This window comes from Pseudonaja textilis, chromosome 2 (genome assembly GCF_049901715.1).
Source record: "Pseudonaja textilis isolate UNSWEBS1 chromosome 2, rPseTex1.2, whole genome shotgun sequence".
NCBI classification, from domain to species: Eukaryota; Metazoa; Chordata; class Lepidosauria; order Squamata; family Elapidae; genus Pseudonaja; species Pseudonaja textilis.
In genome coordinates this window covers 208,636,822-208,653,061 of record NC_141991.1, presented here as the reverse complement: position 1 = coordinate 208,653,061, position 16,240 = coordinate 208,636,822, and the positions used below count along the sequence as shown (strand labels likewise).

Sequence of the window (16,240 nt, the reverse complement as noted above, 5' to 3'; positions counted from 1 at the left end):
TTGATTGACAATCAGTTATATCCATTTATCTATATCTACAATTAAATTATGTGGCAATCTCACACACAGTTTATGGAAGTAAGTTTTACAATAGTAAGAAAACCAGAAATTTTTTTTGAGAATTTGTAAAGACTGGGGTTGTTCTTCAGCATTGCCTTTGATTCTAAAACTAAGATGGAATAGTCCAAATCTAAAGAAAAATGGCAGCTTCTAAAATTTTTTTACAATCGTCATAACACAACTCTTTAAATAATAATTATTCAGCAGAATCTTATATTAATTTTATTATTTCATGTATAATTTCACAGGGCTATTTTTTGTCTTACTGACATTAAAGAATTTTTTTTTTAATCAAGAACTGGATACATCATATTATACATATATAGGGACTTCAAGAAAATGAAATAAAAAATCCTGGAACCATGCTATGGTTAAACTGTATTTTAATTGTATATCTGTGACAGAGTCTTTGTCTGAATAATTCTTATGACCAAATTGTGTTTACAGACATTTTTAAATTTGCGTTGGATTTGCTTTGTCTATCAACCACTGCTAATAATAATGTATGCCAGGACCAATTGTGGCAACTTTCAAATTTTTGAACAGAAAATAACATTGAAAAAAATATAAACTGCAGCAAGATACAAGATAATTTAGGCAGAATCCGAATAGTTAAGTCACTGTCCCAAACCCCATCCTACAAAAAGAACAGTCAAATATTATTATAAATTAAGGAATTAAATGCAAATTTTATACAATGCGCCTAAAATAAGTATGATTAGACTGAAATAATGCATGGCAAATACTTAGAACTTTGAAAAATAATATGTATATCCATATTGGCGTCATCGATATGCATTTTATCCTTGAATTACATCCTGTCAGCTGCCTGTTACAAATTCAGAAATTAGGCCGTGGTTATGAGCCTTTTCTCCATCATATATGTAACCAGTTTGATACAGATGGGCAACTTTGGAATGAAAATAGTAAAACTAAAGAAACCCTCACTGACCCATTTACAAAAAAAAGTATACAACTTTAATCTGAACAGCTAGGCTCTTATGAGACTTTCTCAGATTTATGACCAAATACCCCTTCTGTCAATCTTTACAGGATTTCTACGGGTCTCTTGTATTTGAATCATTAAAAGGAATGGAAGCACATCATCCTAAAACTGATTTAATTACCGTGTTTTCACAAATGGCATGTAGGTTTACAAGAAACAACAAGTACGTTCAATTAATTTATTTTCTGCAAATTCAAGTGAAAGACCAAGCACATTCTACAGCAAGATATTATTGCAGAATGTTAAACAAATACAGCACTGGAATATTCCACATCTCTAAACACATCAATCTTCTATTTTCTAAAAAGCCACATCCACAAACTAAGGGGAAATATTAGGCATTTTTAGCACTGCCAGTTAGACTCTGTGACAGAGCACCTCTCGTCCTTTTACAGTACAGTAAGGTAGCTCATACAGGAAAAAATGTAAAATGTGCTTACAGAATATCTACAACGAAATGGGGGGAATGAATCAATTCTCTGCAGAACAGTACTATAAAATATCAAGCTTATTTTAGTGAGTGCTAACCCTTAAGCATAGTGGTATTCATATTTTTGCAACCACTACAATGTCTTTTTTCATCCTCTCAGACAAGCTTTGTTATCCATTAGAAGATACCAGTTTTACTAAGAGGAATGAGGCTTACCTTTAATGTGTATGGTTATGGTGGTAATGTTAATTTCTTTTGGGTATTCTGAAATAACAGTGTAATCTTAAAAACCTATAAAAGCATTTGGGATATTAGAAAACAGGTATAATAGAACTAGCAATTATGTAGCAAAGTCCCTCATTCTCCTAAATCTTGTAAGCTACTTCAAAAAGTAGCATCTTAGTATAAAGCTGGTAGGATAGGGCAATACAGTACTGTAAGCACACACGGGAAACTGTTCCCATCAATTTAGAATGTTTAATCAGCAAATTAATTCACATACATCCAGCATCTGCATACATTGCTTAATAAATCAATTATTTAGACCAAAACACTCAAGCCACATAATGGCCATGCAATCCTTTAACATGGTAGTCTCCGGATCTCTTGGATTGTAACTCCCATGATTACTGACCATCTTTAAAATTTATGGGAATTTTAGTTACAAATATCTAAAGGGCATACGGTTGAACAGCTCTGATTTAATATGAAAGAGACTACAAGGTTAAATTTTAGCTGCAAGTTACTTAAACCAGTGCATTTTTGCTTAGTTCTATCAAGTTCAAGTGAAAGTGAAAACATCAAATTCCTAAAATTTAGACAGTTTGTGTCAAAGCTGATTTAGTTCTCAAGGCAGCAACAACAGCAATCCTCAGAGACTCAGCTTCAAGAATTAGAAGGCATTTCCCCCATTATTTAATTTAAAAAGCAAAATGCAGAAATGATAACCTTCTTTCAATGCACAGGAAACTGTTTTTTCCCAGGACTCTAAAATTGGTACAGTAAAATAATATATATATCTATATACACCCCCAAAAATGATTCAAGACCCTAGATTTTCCAGAGACATTCAAAACAGTGCAGTACAAGACTTTGAGACTACTGTTAATTATGTGTTTTTGTTTTCAATACTTCAACTTGCAAGGGCAGACTTTTTTTTCATTCATAAGGACAATTTTTTAATTAACTACTTAAAGGATTTTCTTAAAGCACTATGTACTTACAAACAAGTCTTTTTTTAAAAAAAAAAATAGCAATTATTAGATTTCTCAGCATATGCGAAAGAAAATCCCAGTATGTAACAAATAAAAGGCTGTCTTTTTTTTGTTTTCTGTGACAGCTTTCGGAAGTATGAATTTCAGAACTTTGAAGTGAGAAGGCTAAAGGTATTTAAAAAGTTCCCTGTACTTAATTGTTCTTTAACTAGAAATCACTCAAATAATAATATATTTTTCAAACAATGGATTTAAAGCTTGTTATGATCCAACGCGTGTTGTAGTGGTTCTTTTGTCAGAAAAGAAGCTTTTGAGAAGAAATACCTGCCCAATGCTAACTACAAGTAGAATGATGGCTTCACCTATTGACCAATAAGCCACTCGCGTGTTTAAGTCTTCTGCTCTGCTACGGCCTTGTGCTTCCCTCAGTCGAAAATGTGTCTGATAATCAATGACAGACTTTAGAGCTTCATGAATTGAAACACATGCTGACTCCATCTAGAGACAGAAAAATAGCACTGATTAGTAAAACAGACTGGAATCTAATTACTATTAATAAAATAGAAATAGAGTCTTAGGTAAAAAAAATATGGAAAAACTTTAAACAATATTTTATCATAGCATATAAGTAGTTTTACAAAAATCAAGAGATTATGTTCTTCAGAATCACATTATTGTAATACAGCATTAATCTAGTTGCTTGTACATTTGATTAGAATAAAAACCAATTCTAAAAATATTTCTTTAATGAAAGAGAGCAATTACCGGACAACAGCTTCTCAACACAGAAACAGTTTCTCAACAAGAATGACAGAACTTGATGCAAACTATACATTGAAAGCTTTTCAATTTTAACTCTAATATCTTGTAATTTTATCACTGAGATCCTAAAATGAAACATGCATACGTATAATGAACTCTATAATCAATCATTTAAATTATTAACTCCTCTAACCTCTTTCTCCTGAATAATTGAGAAGATTCCTTCCAATAATCTAAAATGTAGTTTGGAAATGGAATGATATAGGAGAAAAGGATTGAGCCCATCTCTGTACTACTGACAAAAGCTGTTCCACTGATATAATATGTTATTAAGCAGCAGTTTCAAAGTCCCTGATCAACAATGATGGCTGCTATACGCTGCAGTTAACAATAACTGGAGGTTTGCAGTTCTTCCTATTGGGCAACAGTAAAAACCATACGCTTTAGGGAGTGCTTTGCACAATACTAGCCAAGACTTTGGTTGCCGTTTATTAACTTGTTCCTTCTCAGAGGACAGCTGGTACTAAAGCTGCAGAAATCTGATGTTTTCATCTGCCTTCTTATCCCACCTTTCATTCAAGTTAGCACTCTTATTTCATCTTTCCTGTTTGCAAATTGGAAGAAAAATGAATTGTTCATTGTAATGGAGTTTAAAATTCAGAGGTCCTTACAAACCATTCAAGCAATATCAAATTGCAATTTATAAAAATATTTACTTAGGTAAATAAAAAGGTGACAAATGACATCCTCCCTTGTATTCCCATTTTTGATGAAGTGAGAATGTCACTCAATTAACTGGCCATATGGTCATTCTATTAGACAAAAATAAAATTTCTGAAGTTCTATAAACTGACTCTAGTATATTTTAGGATGAAGATAGCACATTACTGTGTACTCAGAATTCACCATACCTGAGTAAGTGCAGTGACTCTGTTTTCACTAGGAAAGAGAGGTGGATCATCCCCAACTTGGAAGTCAAAGTATACTGTTTTGTGTGTAAAAGTTGAAAACTCATTGCTGAAACAAAACTTATATGTTCCATTTCTAGATGCAGTAAAGGTAAAAGTATCATACTGTTTCTTCATTTCTTTATATAGCACAGCCCCATCTGGATCTTCTAAGCGGCAATCAACATCATAGTGTCCTCCAGTAATCACCTGTGGAATAAAGAAAACTGGCATTTGGAACAATAGTAACTGATGCTATTCTTATCAGTTAAAGTAGTATCTTTACAAAGCAAATATACTAAATAGCACATTGTTTAAAACTTCAGCAAGGGAAATTAAATATATTGCAATCACAACTAAGTCAAAGGCAACTTCAAACATTTTGTTGCATTTCACATTTTTGCACTTGTAGTAATTATTTGGACCAAATAATAATTGAAAAATAACCATAAAAGTTATCAAGTTAAAATGAAAACACATCACTTAAGGATAACTCAATTCAAATTGGTTAAAACTATTAAGGCCACAATTTTTTTGAACTTCTTGCTACTATAAATAAAATCCTATCATATCTAAAACTAGATGCACGTTTATAAAAGACTGACATAGGCCTTACATTTTAGTGAAAGAAAAGAGGATGACCAGCAGCAAGGTATAGTTTCTCCATTACAGCACCTGCTAGAAGGCATGAAAGGCCAAATCGGCAACAGATGATCCTGGAAAAATCCTATCTATGAAGTCAGTAAGAATTGAAACTGATCTGACAGTATGTAATCAATGAAAAATGCAAAAAAAAGGGGGAACATTAAAACCTGCAGCACTTCTGAAAAAGTTATTCATTCTCTAAATTGAGGAAGCCCATTCATCTTGCATTTGCACAAACACAATCTCATATGCATGTATGACCTTATTAAAAGATAAATGTTCATGAATAGAGGGTTCCTTTCCATTTTTGGAAAGCTTTTGGCTTAGTAAGGATATGTTGTTATGAAAGAATAGGGCAACTTTTGCTATTTTGCCTAACATTTATTAACCTTCTTACAAAATAATTAGTGTAAAGGAATCAGCAGCTGAAGGTAAAAACAGACAAGGTTATCTCCATATCAATTATGAGAAGTCTTACTACATGAAGTAGATGGTTCTTATAGAAACCAAATCCATGCTATTGTAGTTTGAAACCAATGCATTGATAACACTGAAGATTAAGATTAAAGTGTTATGGAGTCATATTTTATATCATCATATAAATGATCAAGCTAGATAACAAAGTTATGTTTAGCAAAGCAAACTTTTGAAAATGAGTAAGTTCAAAATATATTAGACAAGGTTTTTTAAAAATAGATTATATACATTAAGTATTTTCTTCACTTATACATGAATACAATTCATTCTATTCTAGAATAGATTATCCATAAAGAATCCATGCTGAAACCAAGAGAATCTTTGTCAACATTCACTACCTACAGCTGAACAAGAAGCACCAGAGTTACAAAGCCTGAAATTTAGACACTAGACACCATAGCTAGCATTTCTGGAAATTCTGCAGATAAGAGTGCCTTTTAGGTTACTGTAATTTGGACTTCACAATAGGGTTGTAGATACAGATTGCTCATCATCATCATGTTCCATTCTATTACCTTCTGTTCTAATTTCATAGTCCTTCTCTGAAAGAATTGGTATTGCTTTCCTATTAAGAATGCTGGGTGTAATGAAGGTTATTTTTTCTTACCAAGTCCTGGCCAATTTATAATGTAATAGAATTGCCTTTTACCTCTTTCTCTGAGCTGCACTAAGATTCATATTCTGGGTAGATGGGTACATGCAAGTCTTTTTCAGTAGTAAAATTACAAATATGGAACTTTCCAAAGGAGATCTCCATGTTTCATTTTTTAAGCAGTTAAACAGTTGTATACAATTGAGATTTTAATTTTACATATTTGATGTTTTAATTTTAATAATGCCATTAAGTTTTATTTTATGGCAGGCTGATAGGTATTTTTCTACTTTCCTGGTTAAGACAAAATGCATTTGAATGTGCAATAAATGAATATAAACCCTAAGAAATATTGTTCATGAATAAAAGCAAAGATAAACATTAGATCAATGAATCTCTGCCATATAAATATAAGAAATATTGTGGTTAGTATTTTGGAAAAAGCAAAGTAATAAAAGAAAATTAATTCTATTCTCAAGATTCTTTTCTTGTATCAGAATTTTAGATAAAATTTCCTAATAAGAAACTTAATATCAAATAATAGCACCGTTTCCATAAAAATAATGTGATGGCAAGAGGATCAATGTTACGGAGGCTCCCAAAAAAGGATAAAACATCCCATTTCAGACATAAATATGGGAAGCACAACCAGCATTATTGGTAAGCATTTTATTCCTAGTATTCTACTGGAGGAAATGTTCTTCTTTGCATAAAGAGCCCATTAACAATGAAATATTTATTCAAAACATTGTCCCATATCCCCATATGAAGACATCACCAAGATTACCAGCCAACTGTCTACTCAAATAACAGGTTAGTTGAGAAATGCAGAACTGAAAAGCACCTAGTCATATGACATTAAATCACTCTATCTTTTAGCCAATTATAACTTATATTCCTTGTTTTTCAATATATACCTCAGTAATTCTTATGGTAATATATTTGGTAAAATAATAAATGTATGCTTATATTCAGTCTATGTAGACATGTTTTTCCTCCCCGCAATAATGTTCAGTATTTTGAGTCCTAAGAATATGATTGGTTTACTGAGATTGCAGTTACTGCTGTAGATAAAATTATACAGCTCATTTTTATCATCACTCCTGTGTATCAAAATCTGTTAAAATATCTTACTCCATGGATAGTCGATTTCAAATATTTACTATTTCAGTTTGTTTTCCTAAATCTTGATAATATAAAACATTATCTGAAGTCATCCTGTTAAATGAGAATAACTGTCTTAATATTTAGTCCTGACACTAGGACTAAAAGATGACAGCAGAGTTGGGGATAGCATTTAACACCTCACCAGTAGAAAATAAAGAAGTAGACAGAAAGATAAGCTAATGTTGCTAAATTAGACACTGTTATATAGTTTCTTAGGATCAATGAAGCCAAACTGATTACATAACAATAGTACTTCCTCTGTTTCTATTGAACAATGAGATGAATCATCATTCACACTGGATAGCAAATAAATATATTCTTCATATTTTAGGCAACATATGGTTCATGCATTTTAATCTCCATACAACACAACTCCATTTCAATGTCATATTCTAGAAAGACAATCATATAATGTATTTGTCTACAGAGTTTATAGTTAATTTTTTAAAATAGGACTGTACACTGAACCTTGCTTTCACTGGAGATGTTGATTTGATGGCACATAAAAAGTGCTGTTGGCAGAATTGCCTTATTCATTTTCAGAACAAAATTGTTGCTGCTGATATATGCATCTTCTATGTAAACTGTATGTACTTTATTTACCTATATTAATACTGTACATACAATACATATTTTGGAGCTTATATAGCCTATTTACTTTCCATATCATTTTCTTCTTTTAAGTGAAAATCATACAATCTCACTTATTTCGCACATTGCATAAAACAGGTGTTTAACAACAGCCTACGCCCAATGGTTTGAAAACCAAATAATTATGCCCATAATGCCAATTATGCCCATACACCATTTTCACCATATTGCTGCCAGCAACAGGTAGCAAGTCCACATACAATTATCACGATCAAACCAGCAAAACAGCAGGAATAGTTTTGCATGCGTTTAAAACCACACCCAGTACAGGTACACAATAGCAATAGCACTTAAGACTTATTATCACAATATAATAAGGCTCAAAACGAAAAGGTCCATGGCAAATACCACAGCCTGTGGGGAAGAAGACGAATATCTGTACTAAAAGGAAGGTCGGTTAGGTGAGAATTATCAATGGGGCAATGTCTCAACGCAGAACTCGCAGTCCTTAAGTGGGTCTTTGCAGAATTGTCTGCTACGTTTCCTTGACAGACTTCTTCTCCCGCCGCCTTTATCAGTCCTGTTTGACTACACACACTACTAAAGGGGCCGCTCTCAACCCCATTCCTGCCCAACCAACTGAAACCATGCGAGAAAGTGTCCGGAGGATTGTTCTGCGCGTGGAGGGACGGACACCCGTCCAGCCCAGGGCGTCCCCCTTGCCTATGAGGCGCCGCGAAAGGAACGACGATTTCCTTACCTGAAATTCCAGGGTACACTTAGTGCCCTGCACGATCTCCTCATAGAAGCACTGCTTGGCATTATCGGGCAATTCGAAGGTAATCTCCGAGGCGCGGACCGACCCGCTGAGCTGCAGCAACAGCAACAGCCCCGCCGCCAACCAGCCTGCGCAGGCACCAGGGCCTTGCCAGCGCCGCAGAAACATCTCCCACACCCGGGGCTCGAACTACAAGCACAGAAGGCGAAGCTGAGGGGGAATAAGAAAGCAAAATGAGCGCCGAGGGGAGAAGGATCAAATCGCCAGCCCCATCCACGCAACCGGGAAGGAGGTATTCTCTGAGATGGGGAGAAAAAAACCCCACTCTTACCTGCCAGGTAGCCGGAGACGCGCCGGTGCGGCGTGGCCGTACGAGAAAGGGGAGGGCGAAGAACGGAAGAGGTGATCCGGAAGTGAACGGATTCTAGTTAAGACGAGAGCGAAGAACTTCCGGGAGGGATCATTTGTAGACGTGGTGTTCGCTGAGGAGAGTAGGCGGTGTTGCAGAAAGGAATGGGCGGAAATGAAACAAAGAGATGGGCGTAGTCTAAGATACTATTGGTCCTGTGGGGAGAGATGGCCGCTCCTAAAGGGCGGCGGGAATGGGTGGAAAACAGGTGTTGCTAGGCGACAGCGGTTAAGATGTAAGCCGGCTTTTCCTGTTCCCCGGTTAGCCGGAAGTACCATCCGTTATACAAACAGGGAATTCTGGGAATACTAAAATTCTTATGCAGGGTTGGTTGCTGGATAAAAATGACTTCTGATCTGAAAGCAATGTAATAGAGTTTGGCTACAGCAAAGATTGACTCTTACTGATCTACCAGCAAGAGTTGAACAGAGAAACTATCTGTGCATCTTGAAAAATCTAATAAATAGAGTATAATGTGCCTATTTTTAATATCTTCATAGAAGAGGCAGTATAACAACTTAAGACTTGAGGATTCCACTGTGTATGACTCACAAAGGTTTAATTGGTCATTATAAAGGATTATTTATATTTTCCTTCCAGGACACCAGGACAGTATCAGAATGATCTGGAATAAAAAAAAGAATGTAGACATGTTTCAGACAGCTCTCTGGTTTCACATTAAGAGCAGAACTGCTTAAAAATGGTATTTGAATAAAGAAGCAAAACTGGTTTGACATTCTATGTTCAATATACATGAACTTTTATCTTGCCTGCCTGGTCATAGAAGGAATGTAGAAGGATTCTCAAGATAGCTTTAACGAATGAAGTTGCCTTTCTATCATTGCTATCCAGTTTATGAAGCATCACCCAATACAGGGTACAGGGGACTTAATCCAACTGGACAGATTTTTTTTAAAGAAATAGAAGGAAGATTCCACTAATAAGCTTTATTTTTAGTATTCCAGCTTCCTTTTTCAGATCTGCAGTCTGAAATAAATTAGACTAAATTATTTGTAAAAAGACAAAATTGCAATGCTATTCTATGTGGGTTCCTTCCATACAATACATGGGAGAATACTCTAGCCAAGTAACAGGTTATTATTCTGGAATCTAAATTCAGCATTCCTTAACTTAGAATACAGAATAATAGTGTGGAAAGGACCTTGGAGATCTTCTGGTCTAACAAGAAACCCTATAACAGTGATGGCTAACCTTTTTGGCACCATGTGCCAAAATGGAGTGTGGGTGGGAGCACGTGCGCTCCCACATTCCAGAAACCAAAAAAAACACATGATCTTCCGGTTTCTGGTGTGCTTGGTCTTCTGGTTTCTGGTGCACATGTGCAGACCATCCGGCCAGTGCACATGCACTGGATCCACCTGGCCAGTGTGCATGCACAGACCAGCTGGCCAGTGTGCATGCGCTGGATCCACCTGGCATTTTGGGGGTCCTTGCGCTTCTCTGCCTGCCCCCTGTCGGGATGGTAGGACATCCCTACTGACGACCCGGTTCCACAGGCCTGGACAGGGAAAGAAAGTTGGGTGGGGAATGCTGCCTCCCTCCACTGGAAAGCTGGAGCTCCTTCGTGGTGCTGAAGGGAAGGGGCCCATAACCAGTGTTGAGGTAATTCCCTGTTAGAAGAATGAGCGCATACAGAGAGACGTATAGAGAATAGTGTTTGAATAATACACACACAGCATACAGATACACTGTACAGTAAATGTAGGGTTTTACTTTCAATAAAGGTTTAAGCAAAGTTCAAAATAGACAGTCCAAAGTCATTCACAGGTTAAATCAGTCAGTTTTCAATCCAGGGATAATCCAGTAACAAAGTCCAGTGTCAAAAACAGTTCAGTATCAGACTTACATCAAATCCAGTAATATCAGTCAATTAGAAGAAATGGAGGAACAGCAATACTTTCCAACAGAAGGAAACAGTGATACACTCACACTCTCTTCTGGGACTAAGGCTAAGACAAACCAGGTTTCTGGCTCCATCTTATGGCTGTTTGAGAAACCACACCTAATTACAGTTTTGCATTTTCTTAAAGATACAGTTTTAAAATGTTTATCCTGGTTTATATATTTCTAACCCAAATAGCTGTTAGGTGACTCATATTCCTAACATTCTCCCCTTTGGGGTAAGACAATATATACAACCTTACATTCTAAGTACATAATCTTCACAGCTAGCCTTATGCTTTGTAGAGCCTTGGGCCTTTGTAAAATGATCTGCTATATTGTTTTCTGACGTACAGTATTCTAGCTTAATCATCTTACTTTGCACACATTGTCTCACATTTAAATATCTTAAATCTGTGTGCTTCGTTCTTGTTTCAACAGCAATATTTGAAGCCATCTGTATTGCTGATTGGTTGTCTTTATAAACAACAATAGAAGCTGTTACATCAATTCCCATATCAATTAATAATTGCTGATACAAAACTAAATCTGTACATAGTAAAGACAAACATGAGAATTCAGCCTCCATTGTTGACAAACTTAGATGTTTCTATCTAATAGATCTCTCATATCTAATCAATGTTTTTCCCAGTAATACAGCAGTACCCGATGTAGATTTACGTATTTATGTCTGTAGTAAAACTTGCATCAGCATATACAGTTAAACTCAGTTCATCTTTAGGCTCCAAATACAATGCATAATGCATTGTTTGTTTCAGATATCTTAACACACACTTAGCAGCTTGCCAGTGCCTTTCAGTCGGCTCAGCATTAAACCTCGCTAATTAGTTAACACTGTATGCTATATCTGGCCTTGACCAATTACTGAGATAAGATAAACTACCAATCAAGGATTGATAAATGTTCTTATCAAAAACAGGACTTTGATCATCACTATGACTAAACTCCTGGCTCATTGTGTCTTAGCCAGTTTACAAAGTTCCATTTTAAAACTTTTTAGCAATTGGTTAATTTTATCTGCCTGTGAGATCGTGTATCCTCCCCTAGTTTTATCTATCTTTAAACCAAGATATTGTTTGATTTCTCCCAATTGTTTTATCTTAAATTTCTGTTCCAACAGTGAGATTATTTTAGTAGCTTCTTTCTCAGTTTTGGTAATTAATGCTATGTCATCAGTAAATAATAACAATAATGACACTATACCATTACTTTCTCTTTTAAACAAACATGGATCAGCCATGCCAGCTACAAAGCCTATTTTAGTCAATTCTTTAACTATACATTGGTTCCATTCATATCCTGATTGTTTTAAACTATAAAGACTCTTTTTCAATTTCCAACAATCAGTTGTATTATCATTTTTGATACCATAAGGTTTCTTTAAATATATAGTGTGTTGCAACGGTGCATGCAGATATGCTGTCTCTACATCTAAATGATTTACAATGTATTTCTCCTTAGCTGCCCACACTAATGCTGCCCTTAATGTAGTAGCCTTCAGACTAGGTGCAGACACCTCATCATAGTCATTTGCTGTCTGATTGAACCCTTGTGCTACTAACCTGGCTTTAGGGGTAACAGTCCCATCCACACCTGTCTTCAGTTTATAAATCCATTTATATCCATTTATAAATCCATTTATATCCATTTAAATCCATTTATATCCTACGGCATGTTTACCTGGTGGTAACTTAACATTTTCATATACTTCCAGTCTTTTTAATGATTCTAGTTCCTTATCCATTGCTTCCTGCCAAGCAGCAGGATACAGTTTTAGTTCACTATAATTACTAGGAACTGTATTCACTTGGCATACAACACTAGCATGATATCTATCAGGTGGTTGGGTTACACAGGGCTTACTGATGAACTCACACGTGCCACCTGCTCCTGTTCTTCTACTTCCTCCTGTGCTTCCTCTTTAATGGCTATTTGTTGTTTACTGATATCATCTTTAGGGACTATTTTGGTGTCAATAATAACATCATTGTTGGATTCCTGTTCCAGTTTATCCCACCCAACATGCTCCAGAAATTTTGCACTAGCACTACAATAAACATGAGCTGTGCCTTGATCCCAGAATCTAAACAATCTATGGTTGGCCTCATAACCCACAAAAAATAATTTCTTAGCTCTATGTTGCCCTTTCAGTCTTACTTGTGACGGAATATGCACCCATGCTGGAGCTCCAAATGTGCGTAGGTAACTTAAATTTGGTTTTCTGCCATACCAATGAGTGAATGGCAATTCTCCAGTTGTTGTATTAACTACATTGTTTAAAACATGATTACTACACATTATGGCTTCACCCCACAGTGTTTCAGGTAAACCTGAGTCAAATAACATAGTATGATCCATGGCTTGTAATGTTTGCCCTCTTCATTCTACAAACGAGTTATGTTGTGGTCTGTAAGGTGCAGAATGTTTATGCTCAACACCAGCCAATTTTAACATAGTTTGGAATCTTTTGTTAACAAACTCAGTCCCATTATCAGTTACTAAAGTAATTACTTTACTTTTCATTTTTCTCTCTGCAAACCTTAGCCAGTTAAAGAAATGTTGAAATGTTTCTGTTTTGTTTTTCATAAGATAGCAGAAAACCTATCATGAGTAATGGTCCATAATACTCAAAATATAGCAGGCACCTCCCAAACTTGTTTTTAAGGACCAATTATGTCAGCAAATACAACCTCTAAAGGTTCTTTGGTCTTAAACCCATTAAGTCTGTTTGATGGAGTAACCTTACTTTTATCTTGGCTACAGGCATTACAGTTTAAATGCTTGCTACAGGGTTTTAATTTTACCACCTCTTACAGTTCAACAGTTTGTTTGAGCATTTTGAAATTATTGTGCCCTAGATGTCTATGCAGTAAATGTATACATTCATCATGTGGCTTAACATTGTTATAAATTGAGTTAGCCATCTCCAACTGGTCATCATGTATCACATATAAATCATTTTCTAATGTAGCAGTAACACTTTTACCCTCTTTCTCTATTATACAATTATCTCCCCTAAAGGTTACTGCATAACCAAGATTAACTAAAGCCCTTACTGATAATAAATTAAATTTCAGTTTAGGTACATATAACATAGTTAAATGTTCATTTATATAAGAACAATGTGCAGTACCTTCACCTGATGCTTTTATCTTCCATCCATTTGCCAATGATACATGTTGTTTACTTGTGGACATCTTTATAAACCTTTTTCTATCTTTAGTAATGCATTGTGATGCTCCACTATCAACAACCCACAAATCATGGTTTACCGTTGAATCACTAGACATAGTTAAACTAACATTCTTCTTGGCCTTCTGATGATTACTAGTATGCTGTTGTTTTCCCTTCTTACAGAATTTAGCTATATGTCCCCTAGCCCTACAAGAAAAACATTTCCTAACAGTATAGGCAGTTGGAGACAAATTCTCTTCTTGTGGTTATTCCTTCCTCAGTTGGTCCCTATCCAGCCGTCTTCTTGCTTCTAACAATCTTCCAGTTATGTCAGTCAATGTCAGTTTATCTCTGGGCAGGACTTCTAGTGAAGATACATAGTCATCATAACTTTCATCCAACGAGGAAAGAATGATGTAAACTTGATGCAACTCTGAAAATATCAGTTCCTTTTCATGTAGCTCTTGAAAAAATCTTTTCATGAAGTTTAAATGAGCTAACATATCTCCTCTTTTTAGAAGACATGCTCTAAACAGTTTCCATGTAAGATGTATGTGTGCACCTATACTGTCACAAACATAAATTCTCTTCAAATTCTCCCAACATCTAGCAGCAGACTCTTCTTCATGAATATGGACTAGCTGCTGATCACTCAGTGTTCGTCCAATTATATAAAGAGCTCATTCGTTGTTCTGTTTAAAGTCAGCAAGCTTCTTGGCATCATCCTCATTATCTGGATCCCAAGCATTTACATCCGGTGGGTCTTGAACTACATTCCATAAACCTTCTCTACGCAGAAGTAGACTGCACTTCATAGACCAGGAAACATAGTTTGTTCCATCCAACCGGGTTATCAGTGATAGACTTGTTGAAGTGACTTATGCCATCTTTATCAGGATAGTAAACCACAATTAAACAGTAAACAGCTGTCTGTATACAGTACTGTGCATTCACACTAACTCTCAGTTATCTGAGCCTGGTATGGCCTGGACCCATAACCAGTGTTGAGGTAATTCCCCATTAGGAAAATGAGCGCATATAGGGAGACGTATTGAGAGTAGTGTTTGAATAATATGCACACAGCATACAGATACACTGTACAGTAAATGTAGAGTTTTACTTTCAATAAAGGTTTAAGCAAAGTTCAAAATAGACAGTCCAAAGTCATTCACAGGTTAAATCAGTCAGTTTTCAATCCAGGGATAGTCCAGTGTCCAAAGTAACAAAGTCCAGTGTCAAAATCAGTTCAGTATCAGACTTACATCAAATCCAGTAATATTGGTCAATTAGAAGAAATGGAGGAACGGCAATACTTTCCAACAGAAGGAAACAGAGATACACTCTCTTCGAGATTAAGACAAAGACAAACCAGGTTTCTGGCTCCATCTTATGGCCATTTGGAAAGCACACCTAATTACAGTTTTGCATTTTCTTAAAGATACAGTTTTAAAATGTTTATCCTGGTTTATATATTTCTAACCCAAATAACTGTTAGGTGACTCATATTCCTAACAGGCGTCGGTGTTCCTGGGCTTTGGTTTGTGGAGCCAGAAGGTGGGAGAGCTTTGCCCCAACTCTGGCTGGGATGAAGCGCCCATCTCCAGCCTGCCACTGAGAACAAGCCAGCAGAAACACCTCCCCCCACTTCTGCCAAGGGAGCGTGACTGCTTCCCAGTCAGCGCACCTCTTGCCCCGGTGTTCTTCTGGTGAGCATTTGCTGGCTGGGCGGTCAACTGCTCCATGCCAGTGAGCCATGCAGGCAGCTCCTCCTCCAGCATCCCGCCTAGAAGAGGCAGTACAACAGCCTGAAGAGGGGCAGAGCTGAGTGTGGACAGATGCACCGGGGCTTCCCTACCCCTCCACCTGAGTGGGGTTGTGCGGCTCCAGCCCATGGTGCATCCATGCTCTGAAGCACCTGGCTGGCTTGGGTATCCCAGATGAGCTGCCCGCCCCCACACAGCTCCCCTTTCCACCTCTTTTGCCAAGGAGGCACGACCGTTTCTGTCCCCAGCGTTCCTCCCATGAGGTTTAGCTCCTATGCCACCCCAGAAGAGCCAGCCACCCC

The 16,240-nt window shown here is 36.5% G+C and overlaps 1 protein-coding gene across 1 annotated transcript; it reads right to left on the bottom strand.

The window, feature by feature from the left end:
* Nucleotides 1-269: 269 nt before the first annotated feature.
* On the bottom strand, nucleotides 270-9,073 carry TMED7 (transmembrane p24 trafficking protein 7). The gene is made up of 4 exons (XM_026720167.2): nucleotides 9,001-9,073; nucleotides 8,652-8,879; nucleotides 4,384-4,629; nucleotides 270-3,208 (listed from the first exon to the last, which is right to left on the bottom strand). The coding sequence occupies exons 2-4, from the start codon at nucleotides 8,835-8,837 to the stop codon at nucleotides 2,972-2,974; spliced, it is 669 nt and encodes a 222-aa protein (XP_026575952.1). The 5' UTR covers nucleotides 8,838-8,879; nucleotides 9,001-9,073; the 3' UTR covers nucleotides 270-2,971.
* Nucleotides 9,074-16,240: the final 7,167 nt, after the last annotated feature.